Source organism: Engraulis encrasicolus, chromosome 7 (assembly GCF_034702125.1).
Source record: "Engraulis encrasicolus isolate BLACKSEA-1 chromosome 7, IST_EnEncr_1.0, whole genome shotgun sequence".
Lineage (NCBI taxonomy): Eukaryota > Metazoa > Chordata > Actinopteri > Clupeiformes > Engraulidae > Engraulis > Engraulis encrasicolus.
The window spans coordinates 47,123,559-47,146,307 of record NC_085863.1 but is presented as its reverse complement, the minus strand read 5'-3'; the positions used below and the strand labels follow the sequence as shown (position 1 = coordinate 47,146,307).

At 45.3% G+C, this 22,749-nt stretch overlaps 1 protein-coding gene across 1 annotated transcript in view; it reads left to right on the top strand.

The window, feature by feature from the left end:
- nrxn2a (neurexin 2a) overlaps nt 1-22,749 on the top strand; it is a 284,420-nt gene that overhangs the window by 15,120 nt on the left and 246,551 nt on the right. Inside the window, exons 3-4 of the mRNA XM_063202259.1 lie at nt 21,380-21,409; nt 21,745-21,786. Coding sequence (XP_063058329.1) covers nt 21,380-21,409; nt 21,745-21,786 — 72 coding nt within the window. The remainder of the gene's footprint in view (nt 1-21,379; nt 21,410-21,744; nt 21,787-22,749) is intronic.

Sequence of the window (22,749 nt, the reverse complement as noted above, 5' to 3'; positions counted from 1 at the left end):
TGTGGTGGTGTGTGTGATGGTGTGTGTGTGTGTGATGGTGGTGTAATGTGTGTGGTGGAATTTGTGGGGTGTGTGTAATGGTGGAGGTACAGGTGTGTGTCTCCACTGCTGCTGCTCCATACTGTGTCTCAGGACACACACACACACACACACACACACACACACACACACACACACACACACACACACACACACACACACACACACACACACACACACACACACACACACACACACAACACACACACACACACACACACACACCACACACACACACACACACACACACACACACACACACACACACACACACACACACACACACACACACACACACACACATACACACACACACACACACGCACACACACGAGTTCCATCCAGGGTTGCAGGCTCAGCTCGACAAATCAGAGCTGATTGAGCCGCAGCGTGGAGGGGCCAGAGGCTGCTGGGGGATCCAGTTCTGCAGCTTAGGGAAGAGGGGAGGCACAGGGACGGGCTAAGAGGGGTTAGGGGGGGTCGAAGAGAGAGGAGAGAGGAACGCGAGGAGAGAGGGAGAGTGGAGAGGAGAGAGGAACGCAAGGAGAGAGGAGAGAGGGAGAGAGAGATAGGGAGAGTGGAGAGGAGAGAGAAAGACGATGTGTGTGTGTGTGTGTGTGTGTGTGTGCGTGTGTAAGTGTGTGAGTGTGTGTCTGTGTGTGTGTGTGCCTACGTGCATCTGAGGAGAGTGGAAAGAGGACAGACGGAGAGGAGAGAGAGTGAGAGAGAGTGTGTGTGTTTGTGTACGAATGTGTGCGTGTGTGTGTGCGCTCGTGTGTGTGTGTGTGCGTGCGTGAGTGTTAGTGACTGCGTGCTAGTGTGTGTGTGTGTGTGTGTGTGTGTGTGTGTGTGTGTGTGTGTGTGTGTGTGTGTGTGTGTGTGTGTGTGTGTGTGTCTGTGTGCGTGCGTGCGTTCGTGCGTGCGTGTGTTGATGCGTGCGTGCCTGCATGCGTGTGGGAAAGAGCCGCTTCCGAATTAGATTGAATAAATGTAAGCGTAGCTGGGATTAAGGCAGAGCCCTGTGCAAAGCCGGCCGGCCATATAGCAGGATAGGATGCCGCCGCGCTGGTGGCTGCTGCTGCTGCTGCTGCTGCTGCTGCTGCTGCTGCTGCTGCTGGAGGCAAATAGAGGATGCAGGGACGGTGACCAGAAGGGGGAAAAGAGTCCAGGGAGAGAGGGCACCCAGAATTGGGGCCCTGATTACATTGCATGTGTTGGGTGGTTGGGGGTTGGGGGGGGGACGTGCGTTCAGATGGCTTTTTCCAGGGCCTGGCCAAAGCTTTCAGCATCGGCCCTGGGAGGGTGAGATTTTAGCATTTTTGGAGGAGTAGGGGAGGCGGTGGAGGGGAGTGGGGTTGGTTTTGGGTGCGGGGGTTGGACTTGCAGGCGGTTGCAACACAGCGTCTCTCCCACTCCCTCAACACAGGCACACACACACACACATACACACACACACACACACACACACACACACACACACACACACACACACACACACACACACACACACACACACACACACACACACACACACACACACACACCACCCTACTGGACCGCGCCAAGGGAAGGGCAGAGCCCGCCTGACACCTCCTAATGTATTGGCGCCGGCGCCAAGTGCTAGAACAAGGCCCAGAAATCAGCCTCACAAAATTGAACCAATCTGCTTCTCCCCGTTTAATTTTCTGCCCATAATTACAGGAGGAGGCCCTATCTTTATCATCTATCTTTGTTTTGTTATTTTTGGGGGGGGGGGGTTGGGGGGGTGAAGAAAGCTCTCTAATTTGCATGATAATGCACAGCTTGTTTGTGCACTATCTGAATGATAAAGCATTTAATCTGCGGCATCAGAGCTCAGGGTGCGATCAGGGCCCGGTTTAGCCACATTAGGGCCGGCTACCGGAAATAATTTGTTTGCCCTGGAACAGGTGTGATCTATTGATATCTCATTGGCACCTTTGTTTTTTTTCCGTTTCCCTCCCCTCCCTCTCCCTCTCTTCCTGTTTTATCTTCTCTCAGACTTCATAAACAAGACAGGGGGAAGTGTGAAGTGTGAAGTGTGTGTGTGTGTGTGTGTGTGTGTGTGTGTGTGTGTGTGTGTGTGTGTATGTGCGTGTGCGTGTGCGTGTGCGTGTGCGTGTGCGTGTGCGTGTGTGTGTGTACGCGTGTGTGTACGCGTGTGTGTTCATGCGTGAATACTTGTGTGTGTGTGAGAGACAAGGTCAGAGAGAGAGAGAGAGTGTGTGTGTGTGTATGTGTGCGTGTGTGCATGCGTGTGTGTGTGTGCGCACGCGCGTGTGTGTGTTAGTGTGCACCCGCATGCGCCTTTTAAAAATGTCTGCTGGTCCACACCAGTCAAATAAAATGTGATGAAGAAGCGTCTCTGCGCAGCTGTTGGTTATTTTCTTTGATATTCATCCTCTGAGGCAGCTGTTGTCAAACTTACCCTCCCTCTCCCCGCGCATTACCTTACCTTTCCTGCCTGCCTCCGAGCCTGGATGTCACTCAGAGTTCAAGGTGTCTCATCTGAAATGGCGTGAAAGGGGTGATTGCTTGCTTGCTTGCTTGTCGGCTAATTCTTTGCAGACTTTCTATATTTTATCTGTCATCCAACTTGGTTTGTCTCTCGTGGCAGTTATCTGGTGATGCAGAGACCGCGGCCTCGGCTATTGCGAGCGCCTTGCTTTTTGAAACCCTTTAATCACCAACCATTGCCTCTGTCAGAAGCCAGAGACTTAGCGCAGACGATGCTAACATCAAAAGGCGAGCGCTTGCTGAGAGAATGCATGCTACAAAGGGAGAACGAGAGAGAGAGAGAGAGAGAGAGAGAGAGAGAGAGAGAGCCAGAGAGAGAGAGAGATTGTGTGCAAGACAGAGAGAGAGAGAGAGAGAGAGAGAGCACACGAGAGAGAGAGAGAGAGAGCGTGTGCAAGACAGAGAGAGAGAGAGAGACAGACAGAGAGAGAGAGAGAGACAGAGAGGGAGGGAGAGAGAGAAGCAATGGGGGCTTTATTGGATTAAAGCCTTCAAAGGATGTCAGTGTTTTCCCCCTCCCTAGCAGTGGCCAGGAAAACAAAGATGACACTTAGTCAAGGCAACTCCACCACACCTCTATTCTATTCTATTCTCTATGAGTGGGACTATAATGTGACATCTGACAGCACAGTCCTTAGCGGTGCCCAAAGTGCACAGCACACAATCCCAACCCGAAATCCCCACAGCGGTACAATAGAGAAGAAGCATTACAAGATTACAGGCAGTGGCACAATAGGGGGAACAGGTAGGCAAGAGGGGAGGGGGTCTTTACCTCATGCTTGGGATTTCACACGCGATTGGAGAACGTTGTTTGTATTACTGTCAGCAGACACCTTAGCGAGCTGTGAACTTGTAAAATGCAAGACTTAAGTAAGTGCAGACTCATCAGAGCATTTAAACTGAGTAATTGAGGAGTACCAGCTCCATTTAGCCGACCTTCGTCTACGAGGCACGGGAGATGTGTGGCTTGTTGAGCTGAAGTTCAGCAATATCATCTCTTTAATTGTCTGTAAACACACTGCATGATTCAGAAGGCCATTTGTCTTAGCAAGCTCTGTGGTGGTGGAGTACACCATCTTATCAGGCTGCTTGAAGACGGAAGACTTGAAGACTTGCTCACACTTACAAAGTGCAAAATGTAGTGTTAAATCCAACTCTTTGATGGTTGAACTGACTCTTTGAAGCTAAATATGTCCTCTGTGTTAAAGTGTGTTAAATAACTCAATTTTAAGACACACGGAGTTTAACACTAAATCAATTGGAAGCATATTGTATCAACACTGCATTTTTTACAGTGTAGTTGGGTAATGCTATATGTACAGTTTGTTAGTTACTACCTGAGTTAGATGGTTGGTTGTTTTATTTTAATATTGGTTGACATTGATTATCATCTTAAGGAAATACATCGTCACAGTTCTTGGCTTTTTTGACATAAAGGCATACTGTTTGGCCTGCCTGGCTCAAGGCAGACAGGAAGGCCATTGTAGTGACAAAGTCTACTGTATTATTTATTGAAATGAGGAAAGGCAGAATAAGTTAAACAGTAAAAAGTAGTGCAGTGCATCTCGTCTAGAACGCTATGTACTTAGAAACCAAAATATAATCAATAATCACCAGAGGTTCCGACATGCCAGACCCTGTTACATTTCTCTTCTTAAAAATGGAAACTTAACTTTGAAAAACTGATCTACTGTACCTTTCTGGAGTGCACACAGATGATTCATAGTTGGCTGGATCAAAATGTGTGGCATGTTTTTTTTTTGCTCTCTGAGCCTGGGATTGACACCTCTGTGAAGTACGGTTGGAGGGAGAATCCTAAATCCTGTCAGCCAGGTTGAGCTCCCAATGAGCTCCCCACCGGGTCGGCAGGTGAGCAGAGCAGAGCAGAGCAGAGCAGCCAGCCAAGGGAGAAACTCATCCCCACCCCACAAGGAACAGCAACAACTCCTACTGTAGTGCTGTACAGTTGGCATCACACATGCAATATTTTTCAACACAAAATGTTCGTACACTTAGATTCTTCAAAGATTTCTAATTTCTAAGCTTTTTGTTGACCTTCCTTAGGGCACACAGAACACAATGTGAAGGTGTACTGGCCCAAAAGCTTGGAAATAAAACAATCTTTAAAGTATTTAATTTTTTGTTAAAATCAGTTCAATCTCATTTTTTTTAAATTTCTGGTAGCTTTTAATTGAGTGCTGTGTAACCTGTTCAAATTACCACCCATACGGTATACAATAGACATCACTTTTACATTAGGCAAACCTTTTAGTTGTGTACATAAATTCTATACGTTCAGTACTACATGTATGTTTTTCTTTTGGTTGTTTTGCTATTTGGGGTGATTTGCATGCGACAAACGTATTGTGGACCTTTTCCTAGACCTATGGCACATACCCCAGTGAAAAAACAGCTCAGCAAATTTCTTGCAAACTTTTTGCATCTCTTTTGCAACTATCTTCTGATTGTTTAGGGACATTCTCTCAGACATTTCCTGCCTTGTACTATGCACCCTACAAGGAACAGGCAGCATCCCCACAGGAATTAGTGATGAGGCCAGTTCTAATACATACAGCTATGTGGGCAAAGATATGTGGACCCACATTTTGGATAAATGCAGTAGCACCAGTCCTGGCGGTACACAATAAATCCTCAAGTGTTAATGCAAGACTCACTTAGAGTGTACTCTGGGACCAAATACACTATAGGAAATGTTAAATCGACTCTCTCTGTGTTGAATTAGCACTGCAACATTTCCTGTGTACTATAGGTGCAGAAGAAACCGCAGGGATTGTGGTCTCTTCCAAGATGTTGCTCCCTAAGAGCATACTGTTTGGTTATATATAGAATCACAATCTGTGCTTGCTAATGCAGGCTACCACAAAGAATTGTGTGTGTGTCTGTGTGTACTTGAACTTTGCAATGCAGCACTGTTTTACACAATGCTTCGGCTACTGTGGCGTTAGACTGCAATATAATTCAGTTGAAATAGCAGGCCAATGTTTTAAACAAATAAAGACATTGGCATCTGCATATTAGTTAGATTTATACAGGGGCACTTTTGAGAGCAAAAGGCAAGGAAGCAGCATCTAGTGTGAATTTTATCCGCATCATTAGATACAGAGCAGCAACTTCAGTGTTTGGAAATCGACAATATGTGACTTTATCATTGACATCTCTGCTGTTTTGAACTAACAGAATGTCACACACATGAATAATGAGTGTATTGAATGCAAACATGTAGAAACAATAACTGGAAGTTGCATGAAACAGACTTGACTCTTGACTCTTGCCAGATCTATATAGTTCCACACATCTGGACAAGCGGCATTGGATTCGTTTTCAGAAGGTGTGGCTTTATTAACAACTTCTCTGTCCTTGCCACCAAGGCAAGGCAAGGCAAGGCAAGTTTATTTATATAGCGCATTTCATACACAGGTGCAACTCAATGTGCTTCACAAAGTTAACAAATGTAAATGAAAGGAAACAGGGAAGAAAGAAGGAAATACATTAGAGTCAAAAAACATTTAAAACATTAAGATAAAACATAAAAATAATAATAAAATAAGATAAACAAAATAAATAAACATAAAAATAAAAATAATAATAATAAAAAAAGAATGATATGTAATTTAAGCTAGGGGAAAGCATCTGAGAACAATACATTTCCAAACCTTGAAAAGTATTCTCTTTTCATCTTTTTAAGAATCGTGTGGTACATTCGACAATACAGGTGCCAGGTGTCCTTCCTGTGCAGTGTTGCCATGAAGGCTGCTCAAATGTTCTTCTCTTACTTTTGTTGTTTTCTTCACATGCTGTAAATTTCCATTGGAAAATAATGAGCTGAAAAACTGAAACCATGGCTGCCAGCACCACAGGTGACCTGGCCTAGCTACTTATTGCTTCTTATACACTGGCACATGCAGGTCTGTCACCTGTGATTAACAAATCAGTCAAACTCAAATCAAATTGGGATGTTTGGAGAAATCGCACTGTAGCCTGGCAAGTCAGGCAGTCATAGCATGAAATGAACAGACTGATGTAGCACCATTGAAAACTGAAGGCTGTTGGTTGAGGCATTGGCATTGAAACTGCTTTTTACTTTATTTTTTTTGAAGCACATTGAATTGCACCTGTGTATGAAATGCGCTATACAAATAAACTTGCTTTGCCTTCCCTAGCCTTGCTTGCCACCGACACGTTGTCACTGGGCTAAGTCCCGGTTCACAGATTCAAACAGAAAAAAGCTTTATTTAACGTAATGATTTTTTATATACTGTATATACTTTGGGAGCTTTTTATGCCTTTATTGACAGGATAGTATGAGAAGCTGACAGGAAGTGAGTGGGAGAGAGAGATGGGGGAGGATTGGGAAATGACCCCGTCCGGACTCAAACTGGGGTCCCCATGGGGCGGGCATGAAAGCCCAAATGTGGGGGGCTTAGTGCGCTGCGCCACAGCGCCCCTTAACGTAATGATTTAATCACAGATTCTATATCCCCGGTAGGATTATCTACATGGGATGAGGCTAGACCCGTTTGCCAGCCAAAAATACCAAATGCCACTAGGGTTCACTAGGCTAGAAACACTTTAAAATTGGGTTAAAGCACAATATCCAATTTAGGACAGGTGTAGTAGAAGGGAGGAAGTAGGGGAGGATCTGCACCCCCATGTATGACTCAAGTACCCTTTATTAGTTGAGCATCTACCCTTCAGGGACCGTACCCTGTACTGGAAGTAGTTGCTTTTAATAAAACCCATCTTTTAAGTGTCATCTCAAGTCATTAAACAGCTTTATTGGGGCAGTCATCGGTAAGCGGTTAGGGCGTCAGACTTGTAGCCCAAAGGTTGGTGGGGGGGAGTAATTAACCAGTGCTCTCCCCCATCCTCCTCCGTGACTGAGGTACCCTGAGCATGGTACCGTCCCGCCGCACTTCGCCATTTCAGGTGCTATTAGGGGCTGCCCCCTTGCACCGGTGAGATATAAATGCAATTTTGTTGTGTGCAGTGTGCACTTGCGTGCTGTGGAGTGCTGTGTCACAACGAAAATTGGAGTTGAAGTTTTCCAGTTGGGATTTCACTTTCACTTATTGTGTGTAAATTGAACATTTCTAAACAATGTATTCGGAGTGGTATTATTGATTATTTATTGTTTGAGTGTAATTATACCATGAAATAAATATAAATGGAAAACTTGTCCAAATACAAAAAAGCACAATGAAGCAATGAAAAGCTTGAAAAAAACATGAAAAAACATGTTGGTCAATCTCTAGTACCAATACTACATTTCAGACCTCACAAGTCCTGCTATACAGACAACAAAAACCCTCAATACACAGATTACTACATACATGCCGCATGCAATAAACAAACAAGCAGTTACATAAACGACAAACACAGATTCATTACAAACATCCCAGTGCATGTGATATAGGAACAACACTTTCCGTCCAGACGCCACAGTATGAATGCTGCACATCAGGGGCGTAGCACCAAATTTGGGGCCCTAGGAACAACTTCTTTCATGGGCCCCCCTACTCACAACCCCCCAAACAATCCCCCCCCCCTGCGCGAACGCACGACTGATATTGTCATCCTCCTTGCCTTCCTCAGAAAACCCCTCTAGGCCTATGCTTTCCTCCCCTTCACTTGAATCATCCTCATTTTCAATCATATGATAGCCTATCACAGAACAGACATAATGTCCTTATTTTTCAGATCACCAGTTGTGAAAAGTCTGCTACCATATTCATAGAGATGACTTTTAATCACTTCATCACTATGGTATGAGGGGGAGGAGAGAGACTGGTAAATCTCTCTTCACAATGCATTTAGCCTAATATTTCGTGCACTAAGGACACATGAGACATTGATATGTTGAACTGAACTTTCTTCAATGTGCATCCCTGAACAGAAACACACGCGCTCGCGCACACATTCATTCACTTGCACTGGCCCGCTGCACGCACCCGCACGTCATTTGTCCCTTAGTTGTTTTTTGGGAGAGCAAGGAATAGAGAATCAGCTGTGATTTACTGGCAGAAGCTTACTATGGAATGTCGCTGGAACAAAAGTATCGCTGTTTGGATTTGATGCCGTTACTCAACCTTTTAAAGTCAGGGCACCCCGAACCTAGTCACATAGAAATCATTGTTTATTAGGCTACTGCATAGGCTATAGTTTCAGATTTAAATTGGCCAGTAACTATTTCACAGTAGCCTACCTTAAATAGGGTAATTGTCATGAGCACTCAATGCAGATAGGCTACCTGCTCAGCACGGAGGTAGGTAGGCTCTGCCTATCTTTTGTCTTGCGCTTTGCGCAGATTAGAATGGCGTCAGCAGCATTCAAAACGCAGACTGGTGCCCCGTCAAAATCTCGTCATTAATTTACCACACTTCAGCTACAACGGACGTTGTCAGATGGCCAGGGAAAGTAACCAGAGATCTCCTATTGAGAGTGTTGAGACCGCAAAATGAAAGCAGAATGTCGGTTCAGGACTGACAGCTCGCACCGCCACCTTGACATTGGCAACTGATGAACGTGACGTTGATTAATATCGTTACGAGGACATAATCAATCTGCAAATGTGATGCACCCGATTGAAAAAATGCTTTTCCTCAACATTAGGATATTAGGCTCGCTAAAATAGGCTCACCTTCTCTCAAGTTCGCACAATTTGCATCTGCTGTGACAGGGGGCATCTTCACGTTTGTGACATTTTCTTGATTCATTTTACTGCTATTTGGATATTTGAACCGACATCGACCCTATGTTGGTCTTGTGACTTATGAATATATCAAAGACAAATATGGGTTCAATAGACTATCACAATTATAGCCAAAAAATGATAGGCCTATATATTTTTTTAATCTGACTCCGGTTATCACAGTAGGCCACACGGAATGGGAATGAGATAACCAGTTAGCCTACTGTAGGTGGTAATTTTGACATTTGGGCTCACCTTTCTTGCAAGAAATCAGCAGCAGTTGCTTCATCTGGTTTCCCCTGTCTCTCTTGCCTTTCTATTCTTTTTGTGAAAGCCTGGTGTTTTAGACATCTTTCGTTGCTAACCGGCTGCTGCGTTTACTGTAATGCCTATAATGAAGTGAGTGAGTGTTGATTACGCATATTGTGCAATCAAAAGTCCGCGAGAGGGCGGACTAAACCAATGCGTACTGATTATGGGGGTGTTTGATATATATTGTAGCCTATTTGCAGGCTATATCCAATTTAACAGATGTATTTCCAGAGAACATTGGAATTACATAAATTACCAACATGTATTGACATTATTGTAAAAAATACTGTTTAAAAAAGCAAAACAAGAAGAACATTTTCCATAGGGGCCCCCCGGTGGGCCCCCCAGGTGGGCTGGGCCCTGAGAATGAGTCGGGGTTTTCCCCCCCTGTTCCACGCCGCTGCTGCATATACATACATCATATACACACCGTGCTGTCTCATAGTGAATAGTAAGCATGGGCAGAAGGGGTAACTAACAGGCTTCTTATAAGCGCAGGATCTGTATTCATATATAGCCGTGTCCCAGCCCTCTGTGGAAAATCGCCTTATTTTTGCTGACTGCAACATTAATGCCTGTCTCATGCTGAGCACAGAGTGCGCTGGATCCCCACGGTAAATGCAGGTCGTTTCACATTCTGGGGGAGTGAAACATTGAAGTCTGCACAGTGCATTGCAGCAGAGAGAGAGAGAGAGAGAGAGAGAGAGAGAGAGAGAGAGAGAGAGAGAGAGAGAGAGAGAGAGAGAGAGAGAGAGAGAGAGAGAGAGAGAGAGAGAGAGAGAGAGAGAGAGAGAGAGAGCAAGATAGAGAGTGCACCGACCTCAGGGAATATGATAATAATCAGTGCACTGTGTCACCCCGAGAGTGATCCCTCTTCCAACCCCCTCTCCCGTCAGCGACCCCACCCCATCCCCACTCGACCTCCAGACCGTCACCCCACCGAAATGCGCGTCAATCTTCCAGCTAGCACTACCATCAGTAGACACCCCCCCCACACACACACACGCTTAACACCCACGCGCATACACACACACACACACACACACACACACACACACACACACACACACACAGACACACACACACACAACACACACACACACACACACACACACACACACACACACACACACACACACACACACACACACACACACACACACACACACACACACAGCCATCCCTTTTTTACCCCACCCACCCTGACCTTGGCGTAATCTCGGTTCAAAAGGATCTCCTTCAGGAGTTTCAAAGGGACTGGCAGTCGGGGCGTGGACAACCCTACTCAGCATTTTAATGAAGTCCCACATCGAGCATGAGCAGCAGTACTGTGCTGTGCTGTGCTGTGCTGGGCCGGCCAATGGAGTCTGCTTCTTCTCCTCTCCACCCCTCCCTCTCCTCTCCTCCCTCTCCTCTCCTCTCCTCTCCTCCCTGGTTTTGCTTTTTTAAGAACCGGCGCATCACCACCGCCGTTATTCATAGGATGAGTTTCCCAGACAAGCTGCATTATTTAGTTATAGCCACAAGCTTGTTTGAAGAATAAGTGGCTTGGTATAATAAATGTTTTAGTTTTTAACATCGCAATCACCACATGGACTTAAATATGCTCCGGCATATATATGTCGCTGTGTGTGCCTCTTTGTCGTCGCGGTGTGTGATTGTGTGTGTGTTTGTGTGTGTAGGTGTGTGTAGGTGTGTGTAGGTGTGTGTGTTTGCGTTTGCGTGTGAGTTTGTGTGTGTGTATGCATGAATATGTGTTTTATAGATATATTTGTCGTAACCTTCATGAGGTAACTGCCAAATGTAGATAGCATGCAGCAATATCAAGCAGATAAAACTAGTCCTAGATCACAGCAGAGCTGTTTGGCAATTTTTTCCCCCCCATTCCAGATCTTCGAGATTGGGCCCTATATTGAATTTATGTAGAAAATATCTGGCTGTCGGAAAGGCCATGGTTGAGGTTGCAATTACGCCGCCTGCCACCCGCACACTAACCAGAATGGAGATGCAAGCAAGATGGCGGGGGTGGGGGGAAGATGGGGCTGTAGATGATGCTAGATGGACCAGGACGCCAGCTTCCAATCCTGGGTCGGTCGGGGAGCCGAGCGTGTTTGCCTTTCGTGGGTGCTCCAATCTGTATCGGGGCCTTGCGTGCGTGTAGTGTATGAATGAGAAAATCAATGTGCTCGGATGGCACCGCACTCCATCACTGATCCTAAGGCTTTGCCAGTGCTCTCCGCACTGCACAGCACTGCTCTGGTCTGTTCTGCACTGCACTAAACTGGACTATACTGCTGGCAGGCTGGCAGGCAGACAACCAGGTAAGCAGGTGGGGAGGCAGGTGGGCAGGTGGGCAGGCAGCCAGGCAGGTGGGTTGTCGAGCAACCAGGCGGGCCGGCAGGCGGGCAGGAAGGCAGACAGGCAGGTGGGCAGGTAGGCAGGCAGGCAGGCAGGCAGGTGGGTGGGCGAGCAACCAGGCGGGCAGGCAGGCAGACAGGCAGGCAGACAGGCAGACAGGCAGGCAGGTGGGCAGGCAGACAGGCAGACAGGCGGGCGGGCAACCAGGTGGGCGAGTAAGTAGGTAGGCGGGCCGAAGGGCAGGTGGGCAATTAGGCAGGCAGGCAGGCAGGCAGGCGGGCAGTCAGGTGGGCAAGCAGGCAAGCAGGACGGCGGACAGGCAGGCGGGCGGGCAGGCCAGCAGGCAGACGGGCAGGTGGGCAAGCAGGCAGGCGGGTAAGCAGGCAGGCAAGCAGGCAGGCAAGCAGGATGACACGTAAAGGTTCTCTTTCTCTTTCCCATGCATAATATTAGCTGGCCCATCACTGACCCTAAGGCTTTGTCACTGCTCTCTGCACTATTCTGCTCTGTTCTGTGCTGCACTACACTGCACTGCACTGCTGGCAGGAAGGAAGGCAAGCAGGCAGGCAAGCAGGCTGGGAGGTTGGTGGGTAGGTAAGCAGGAAGGCAGGAAGGCAGGCAGGCAGGCAGGCGGGTAGATAAGCAGACGGGCGAGCAAGTAGGCAGTCAGGCAGGCAGGCAGACGGGCAATTTTCCACCCAGACGGGTAAGCAGGCAAGAAGGCAGGCAGGCTGCGGGCAAGCATGCAAGCAGGCAGGCGGGCAAGCAAGCTTGCAAGCAGGCAGGCGGGTAAGCAAGCAGGCAGGGAAGCAGGATGACACGTAAAGGTTTTCTTTCTCTTTCCCTTGCATAATATTTCCTGGCCCATCACTGACCCTAAGGCTTTGCCACTGCTCTCTCTGCACTGTTCTGCTCTCTGCACTGTTCTACTCTGTACTGCACTGCACTGCACTGCACTGCTGGCAGGCAGACAGGCAGGCAGGAAGGCAGGCAAGCAGGCTGACACGTAAAGGTTTTTCTTTCTCGTTTGCTTGCATAATGTTACCTGGCCCTGCTCCTACTCCCGCTCCCGCTCAGCTCCACTCAGCACGGGCTCAGAGGCGGGGTCCCTTCAGTGTGTATTGTCAGATAAGGACAATGGCTGGAGCTAAGCTCAGTCAGCTCCGCACAGCTTCCCCCTCCCTTCCTTGACAGGGTGATTTTTTTGGAGGGGGGGATGGGGTGGGGGGTGTGGGTTCAGTGGGTGATTCATTTCATCATGGCACTAGCTCCTGGCTGAAGTTTTGAAAGCCGTGCAATTCAGCTGTTAAATATACATGTTTAAAAAAGGAAAGAGAAAAGGCAAAGCTGGAGAATGTGATGATGAAGAGAAGCTTAGACAGGCTCACTTGTTCTGCAAAAATCCCGTTTCACTTCGGATGACAGGCCACTGTACGTGACATCTTGGAAAGTGTCATCAGCAGTATGGCCAAATATGGCTGACTTTATGTGTCGTATTGTGATATGGATGGATATTGTGGATGTGCTGCTTCTTTGACAAATATCTTGGACTTGGGGTTGAAAACTGCTTTACATGGTGTGTGGTTATTTATTTGTTGTGCTGTTGTGCTGAATGTATAATTAATACACTGTTCTATTGCAGGGTTAATTGTATTTAAAACACATGCTAGGTAGCTGTGTGCTGTTGCTATGGTACTGTATCTGTCCAGACTAGTAACCACCACCTGCCAGGTCCAGCTCTTGTGTTTGTGTGCTGCAAAGTTATTGTGACTGCTCCCAAAAAAAAACCTGTGTTTTGTGTGAAAGTCCCTGCCAAAACGGTGATGTGTAAATGTTTTAAACACCATGGTGTGTCTGCTCTTTCTCCTGGCATGGTGTAAAAGAGAAGTGGAAAGACCAAAGCCAGTCGTTCCTGGAAGCCAGGGGTCACTTTCTGGGGAATATAGCCAGACGTTCCCGTAATAGCCTGAGAGAAAAAAAAACCCTGGCATTTGTCTATTACACTGTGCATACTGATGCATTCTTCTCATTAAAAAACACTTATGAAGACAATTATTTTATCAAATATTCATGTCGAGCTGTATGCCTCATGATGGAGGGAGGGAGGGAGGGAGGGAGCGAGTGAGCGAATGAGGAAGAGAAGAAGAAGAACATGGCGTTAGACTGAGGTTCTGGAGTGGATGAGGGAGGGAGGGGCGATGGGAAAGAGGAGGGGGGATGAGGGACGAGGAGGAGAGGGGGAGAGGGGGTGGTGCTTGCTGTAGAGGAAAACGTCACGCTAGGGGAGACACCCGAGCCAGTTGCTATGCCAACACAGCCCGGCTGCAGCATTTCAATTCAGACGTCCGCAGCAGGACGGCACGGCACGGCACGGCAGACGTCAGACCGCTCTCAGGAGTAGACGTCCAGTGCCTTTTATCTGCCAATGGATTTGTAAGGAGCAAAACAAAACAATACATTGTTTTGCATGGCAGTCAGTCAGTGTGTGAGTGGCTGGGGCTGCCAGAGCGATAGGTCCCTATTATCAGTGTGTAGTACCGTATACAGTACATCCAGTCGTTTGTTTGTTTGTGTTGGGGGATAAAGAGGTGTCCTCTCCACTTCATCACTCTACAGTGTACTGCAATTAGCCACAGAAACGAGAATCAATCAGTGCTTGAGACGAGACAGAGAATTTCTTTCTCCAGGCGGTTTGTTTTTAGCCCCATCAGGTGAGCAAGCACCATCGAAACGAAAAAAAAAAAAAAAACAACTCCACACACACACATAAAAACAGCATTTTTATTACTACGGCCACGGCTGGAGGTATGTTTTTATTTGCGTCTGTGCCTACGAAGCGGCACGACAGACCTTTAATACATGCGGCGTGAGTACATAACAATACGGGGAAGTCCCTTGAACTGGATACAGGGTTTGGTATCTCATAAAGCAGTTGGATGGCGTAAACAGTATTGTTACTACAACCATGCCAGCAGAGAGATAATATTATGATTATGTGCCTTCAGAGATCCACGTCTACAGTACAGGGTACAGTGAACACACATACTGTATGCATGCACACACACACACGCACATACGCACGCACGTACATACGCATGCATGCACACACACACACACACACACACACACACACACACACACACACACACACACACACACACACACACACACACACACACACACACACACACACACACACACACACGCGCGCGCACACACACACAAACACACACACACACACACACACACACACACACACACACACACACACACACACACACACACAGACACACACACACACACACACACACACACACACACACACACACACACACACACACACACACACACACACACACACACACACACACACACACACACACTTTCATTTCATTCTGTACCTGGTAGGGATGAGCTTTCCTTCACCTGGTTGTCTTGGGCAGACAAATATTAAAGGATGCTAACCTCACCTATTCACCATTTCACCTCAAGGGTGGAAAAAAATGAAGTCCTCCTCAATCACGGACACTCTATTTGGATAGGCAAGGTTCTTTTTTAAGACAGCCATGTCAGTGGAAGAAGCATAGCCAGGGTCTCTCTTGTGAAATCAAATGAAGTAGGCTAGGCGAGGCTACGAGGAACTGTGTGTTTTTTTCAGACTGCAAGGGATTGAGCGTCTCGTAAGCCCTCACTTTGAATGCAGTAATAGCAGGGGTCTGTTTAGGGCCTCCTGAGGTAATCACCCCTTCTGCTTTCTATTCTCTCTCTCTCTCTCTCTCTCTCTCTCTCTCTCTCTCTCTCTCTCTCTCTCTCTCTCTCTCTCTCTCTAGCTCTGTCCTTCCCTCTCTCCATCTCTCACCTAACCATTTCTCTCTCTCTCTCTCTCTCTCTCTCTCTCTCTCTCTCTCTCTCTCTCTCTCTCTCTCTCTCTCTCTCTCTCTCTCTCTCTCGCTTCCTCTCTCTCTCCTTTTTCAGCCTCAGACTGCTGAGGCCTCAAGCTGGGAGTCTATTTGATTAGTCTCCCGAAGGGGACATCGAGGCATTAGCACCTTGAATTTAATAAAACCATAAAAAGCAAAGTACCACATCAGGAGAGGTGCCCCTATAACTTATAGATGCCTTTATCTCTAAAAGTGTGAAAACCTCATAAATTGTGCAGCACTGTACATCTTCCACACAGAAAATGTAGCCCTATAAATCTCCAGTTCTGTCTTGTGTTGAAGGTGTCTCGGAGTGATATAAGGGCGCGCGGGTCTTGAAGTGACCTTGTGACTGTAAAGATTATCTGTATGGCGTTGTTACCTATTGTGCTCTATTGTACTGTGTAGTCTAATTCAGATTAAATAGTTTTTTTGATATAGGGGTACAAGTAGGCTACTGTATACGGCTGCGGAGAGAGTATAGGCGAGTACATTTAGGGTTTAACCCCAAAAAAATTGATACAAAAGGTTTTTTTATGGATTCTATTACTATTGGACCTGCTAAATGACATACTAAAAATCTAGTAAAATCTGACTTTGGGAAATGAGTTTTTTCAACATGGCTGCCATAGGCTTATTATAAGGGTCAAGAGACACTCCAGGTGAATAGGCCAAAAAATTTTGCTTGCCGATATCACCATGAAACTTAATCCGGTGATTACTCACATATTTGTGAGAAAAAAATGTATTGCAAGTTTTCTGAAATGTTATGTTTTAATATGGTAATTGGACTATATCTAATTAAATATGCATTACATTTCAAAATGCAAAACCTCAAAATCTGAAAAAGCCAAGCTCAAAATTACTCTTTTATTTTGTTTCTAGTAAGCCAGAAGATATCTTCAGAAGAGATTATGGACATCTCTTTTTGTTTTGTAGTAAATCTAAAAATCTTTGTGCAGACACACCAGCTAGCATTTTTTTTTCAAAACATGATTATTTAACATCTCTCTTAGATAAACAATTGAGTTTTATGTGTCTCAAGTTCTTCCAGACATTCTTTGAGTCTGGTGGAATCATTCTTAGCATGTATCAAGGGCAAGGTCAGCTGTCCTCAAATCATAGCCTCTCCACAGAGGTGTCCTAAGGCCTGGTGCTGGGACTCATATTTGCCATGTACACCACATCACTGGGCCATGTTATCTGTTCTCACAGCTTCTCATACTACTGTTACACCGATGAAGCACAGTTACTTTGTGCCAGATGACTCCACGGTCACACACATTTCCGCTTGCCTCTCTGAACTATCCACAAGTATGAAGGAATGCAACCTTCAGTTGAGCCTCGCCCAAATGCACTGCTGGTGATCCCAGCCAAAGATTTAGGTTGCCATGATATCGAGCTCAATATGGATTCTGCTACTGTTGCCTCAAATAAGGCCACAAGAAATCTAGGTGTCTTTGTTGATGACCATCTATCATTCTCTGACCACATAGCCTCAGTTTCCCAGTCATGTCCTCTTTTTCATGCCCTAATTGAATACAAGGCCCTGACCCTTGCCTATGAAGCTACAACAGGCCCTACTCTGGCTTACTCGAAAGCTATGCTAGAGCCCTATGTCCTTTCAGGGCGTCATTGTCTGTCTCCAGTACCAACCGTTTCACCTTGCCCTCTACTTACACATGTAGTGGCTCCTGTCTATTCAGTTCAGCTGCTGAAAGACCCAAAATACCTAGTGACACCATGATTCATCACTGATGATGTGCCCTGACAAACAGTACATGGATATTGTCATAGCAGTAGTGTCTTTATCCACCCAAACAGCACTCCAAACAAACAGATCCTGAAAACATGTTAGTTCATGCCGATGTAATTATCATGTAGTAAGCTTTATTTTTAAAAACTTTGATCTTGAAAATGACACCTTTCCTGAAATCAGATTTTCCTAGATTTTTAGTATGTTATTAAGGACACTTAGAGGTAACAAAATCAGTTGAAAAACCTTTTGTATCAATTTTTTTGGGGTTAGGTCTTTTTTTTGCATAGATGTACTCGCCTAGTATTAGATGGCTCCAGATAACTGCAAATGTGATTTCACTAATATCTACAGAGACGGGCCGGAAAAGGGAAGAGGCATGCATGCCGGGGAAAAAAAAACAACTAAAAAACAGACTGACAAAAAACCTGCTTAGACTTGTTTGCATTTACATTTTTAATTTCCCCCTGGATACATTTAGGGTATATTACAGTATGTTCCCGTCGTTACCATGTAATTCAGGCTTATTGTTTTTGGTGAGACTCTGAGATGAGATTCACAAACAAAATCTGGAAAATCTTTTTTTTTTGTTAATAGCACCATTTTCTTCAGTAATAATATTGTATTTTCACTGCTTCAGCTTTTTCTGTGGTCCTCTCTCAGATTCTTCAACCGTTATTGCCTCTTAAGACTAAGACAGTCCATTTCCTATTCCACTGTTTGCATTAAATGTGATCAGTTTATGGATAGTGGTGAAAGTATATTCGAACTGAAAGGGCAGCACTAGGAAAAGGCAATTACAGACACTTTGCTATGTCCCACCACAGAATACAGTAAGCAGTGTAATAATGTAAACAATTCGAGGCGCAATGAAAAGCTTTGTGATATCATTAAAACTTGTAAATCACTGTACTGCCTAAATGCGAACCATGCTCCCCGGCGTTGTTTATGTAACTCCATAGCAGTGCTATAGAAATATGCCACTTCCTATAAAGGTCATAGCTAAGTACAGTAGAGTTCAGTGGAGTAGAGTACAGGGGTGCATTTCTCGAAACCATAGTTGCTAACTACATTAGCTACTTTGTTGTTTGCAATGCAATTTCCCATTGACAACTACCCAAGTTGCAAACTGGCTAACAACTGCAGTTTCGAGAAACGCATCCCAGCGGAGTAGATATACATAATGGATCCTGAAGGAAATACCATATTAGAGAGATATATAATTAAAAGAATCTCTGACCATATTCTGCTGATCTCAATGCAAATTTTAATATAGATTTGGGGTTTTACCAGCTTTTTGGAAGCCATAATTTTGGTACAGATGGATCGGGGACCCTTTTCTTCCCATGTGCCTTGCTATCACCACAATGAAGCCCATTCGGTTTAATATAATGGAAGGTGCTCCGTAATTGTGAAGAAATCAGGCTGATGGGGTGGTGATGATGGAGATGGCTTGCCTGATTCCATCTCCTTTCCCTCTGTTTACCCAAATCAAATGCATGCGTAATGGTGATTTTCCTTGGTCGGTTTAATACAAGTGATTGTTTGCCACCTGATGGTATTATGGCGGTGTTGATGAAATTCCATTTTTCTCCAATATATCTTAAGATGTGAAGGTAGATGCAGTTTGTGTGTGTGTGTGTGTGTGCGTGTGTGGTGTGTGCGTGTGTATGTGTGCGTGCGTGCGTGCGTGTGTGTGCGTGCTTGCGTGTGTGCGTGTGCGTGTGCGTGTGTGTGTGTGTGTGTGGGTGGGTGTTTGGTTGTGTTTGTTTCCACTAGACAGAATCAATGTTCTGTATGATTTTTTGTGCGTATAGGGAATTCATGGTCCACTTGGAATAATCATAGTCTGTGAGGCAGCTCAATTTGTGGAAAATAGTCTAATTGGATTTCGGGAGAGTAACTGACATCTGTACTAAATCCACTGTCAGGCTTCATTCAGGGGCATAATAAAATAAAGAACAGAGGCAGAGAATGCCTTCAAGTCATACAAAACAGCAGTCTCTTTCACCTCTTTCATTTCTGGTAGAAGGGTAAAAGAAAATTCAACATTTGTAGGCACACTTTGTGAAATGACATATGTCGCACAGGAGATGTGAAAAAAAAACAGAGCAGACACAACTGTTTTTTTTAAGTGTGTCAGCCATTTTATAAGTCAGGTAATGCCATAGCAACAGCCTCTTTCTTCTTCAGCCTTGTTGAGTGCACTGAAAGAGTCTGTAAATCAAATAAAAAATACAGTTTGTAACCACTTGTCATCACATTTTGTTTTACTGCAACCCCTCCAAAATAGCACAGCATGATACAGTATGACAGCAAAGGAAAAAGATCATTCATTTTGATTGAAGTGGTGTGATTACAACCCATTTCAGGTGCATATTGCACATCCTGTGAGAAAGAGTAATGATGGCATATATGTGTGTGTTTTTAGGCAACAAAAGCTCCTAATTGATACCTCGAGCCTATCCCTTGTACCTTATTGCCTTAATGCCTTAATTTTATCGTTTGCACAAAAAAGCTAAGTGCTCCTCAGTGACATGTGAAATTCATCTGAATAAAATAAATATATATTAATATGATGTTGATTTTGCAACAAACTGCTCCTTTTCACTTTCCATGTACTGTTTCACGTTTGTGTAATTGGCCTTCCGGTTAGTTTGTGAGGGGAGCTTGGGAGCTCCCCCCCCCCTCCCCCAATTCTGCCCGAAAGCAAAGCTTCCTCCGAGCAGTGCTCCCAGCCAGCCAGCCAGCCAGCTAGGCAGCTATACTCTGCTCATCTCTGCTTTGCTCTGCTGTGCTCTGCTCTGCTCTGCCTTGTTTGCTTGTTTGGCATTCCTTCTTTTCCCCCGCTCATCTGGGTCATTGCAGAGGCTTGTTTATGAGGGCTGTTGCTTCCTCGCTTCATGGACTAGGCTACTCCTTAATGGAGCGTTGTTGTGCAGCTATTGATTGCTGCTGGTGGCTGCGGCATGAATAAGTGCACATATTCCGTGTGGTGTGCGTGCAGTGTACCTCCTTGCGTGGTAATGTTTTAATATGGCTGCCATTAATAAGTTAAATGTTGTAAGTATGCTGTATGGAGGAGAGAGTGTTTCCTCAGTGGTGAAATGAAAAAATTCTCAGTTCTGAGGTTTGTGATTTACATGCTGTGCTGTGGTGATGCCAAATTTTCGTTCAGTTTTTTTTTGGTTGCCTTTTCTGCAAAGGGTGAGACGGAAATAAAATGTTCGCATATGGTATGTCAAGAGGACTAAATATATACTGTTCAGATGCAAAAGAATCAGCCTTGTGCCCGCGCAATGGCGTCTCTAAGACTCGCTGAGGTCTGGTCGGTGGTTTCTGAACATTGTGAAGGTTTTCTGCAGCTTGCGAGGTTGCACCTAAGCAAAGGTGACATCACAGAAGAACAACGGAGAGCTGCCTGTCAAGCCTCTATATACTATATTTACGTATATATCTATGTGTGTGTTCCATTAGGAAAAAAAAGCATTGCAGTGAGCAAGTGCCTTTGGGGCTTGCGCCAGCCGAAATGCTTTTTTTCCTTTCCCCCCTCTCCTCTCTCACTCTAGAGGCGTGTGTTCCTTTCAGTTCCCCCTTCGTTTTTTGATTTTGAAAATCCGGCATCCATGTCTGCCTCAGGATGTCTGTCACAAACCTCAGCCAAACGTTGTGACAATGCTTTTGTTTCCTCCCGTGCCTTTCTTGTGACCCTCTTTTTTCCCTTTCCTTTTTTCTGTTCTTTCCCTCAAGGTCTGGCGCACCTGAAGTTACAGAGCCGAGGTATGGGGCCTGTTCTGTTTTTTTTTTAATTTATTTTTTTAATTTCGTTTTATTTTATTATTGATTTTTTCCCCCCCTTCTATCCCCTTTCCTTCCCTCCCTTTTTTATGCCTTAATCCCTTTTGCATAACCCAATTATTCCAACCATTTCCCCTTCACCACTACACAATGAGATGTGTTTACGCTCATTCATCCGCTCCCATGTTCTCCACCTGTCTCCCGTCTCCTTGTCCTCCTTTTTCCCCTCTCGGTTTGGTTGTTCCCCTCATCACCTGCTTCTTGTTGTGCTCTCCCCCATGTCCGCGTCACCCCCTGTCGTGTGCACTGACCACCAGCTCCGGGACCGGCAGCCTCGTTCTCCTCCGCCTCCGCCGAAGGTAAACACTTAACCCTCCTATTGTCTCCATTGGTTGCTTGGGATGGGGTTGCTTGGGATGGTTTTGCTCACCTGCCTTTCATGGCAGCGCAGGTGAGGTCAGGTAAATCCCATAAGTAAGGCCCCATCAGTCTGCCATGCAGGTAAATGACTTGCCCCATAAGTAAGGCCCCATCAGCCTGCCTTACAGGTAAATGACTGGATTGGCTCTATGCTTCAAAGGCAAAACAATAAAAAGTTGTTCAAGTTATCAAAAGGTTGTCTATTTTACATCCTTTTTAAAAAATAGCTTTTTAGATTATTTCTGTTCCACTGTGATGTAACACGCAAGCTGCTTTGCTATTTGGTGAAAACTGGTACTTCAATGAGGGATGCCGTTGCAAATGTACGGTATGTACTGTATACAAGACATATATTATGGTGACATTAAACATCTTACAGGTATAATAAGCTTATTTTTCCTCAATCTAACCTGAGAGTCTGTGCAACAAAAATATTATCTCTTGATTTTATGCTGTTCATCATTTCGGTTTGAATGCCATTCATCTGTTTTGCCTTCTCATATATCAACGACCTTGAAAGGGGAATTGAAAATCTCGGATGAAAGCAAGCAGATAATTCAGCTTGATATCACTGATTACACAAGGTGTCACAGGCCTCCGTGTTGCTCCTAGTAATATCTCGCGCTTCCATCTGTCAGAGGGAAATATATGAGACACTGCATGTGTTGCTTGAGATGGAATCAGAAAACAAATAATCAGAAATGCTTTTCAAAGATGTCACACGCAGATTGGTTATGCATTTGGTCTAGCCTTTTCACTAGCGTGGTGATGTTGCCTGCTTCTATTATTATCGTGCAGCCGTTGAGATAAGCAAGATATGCTATGTGCTACTATGCTACGCTATGTAGTGTCTTCCCCTAGCCAATCCTTTGGTTATTTATTTGTTCATGATGGTGAATGCT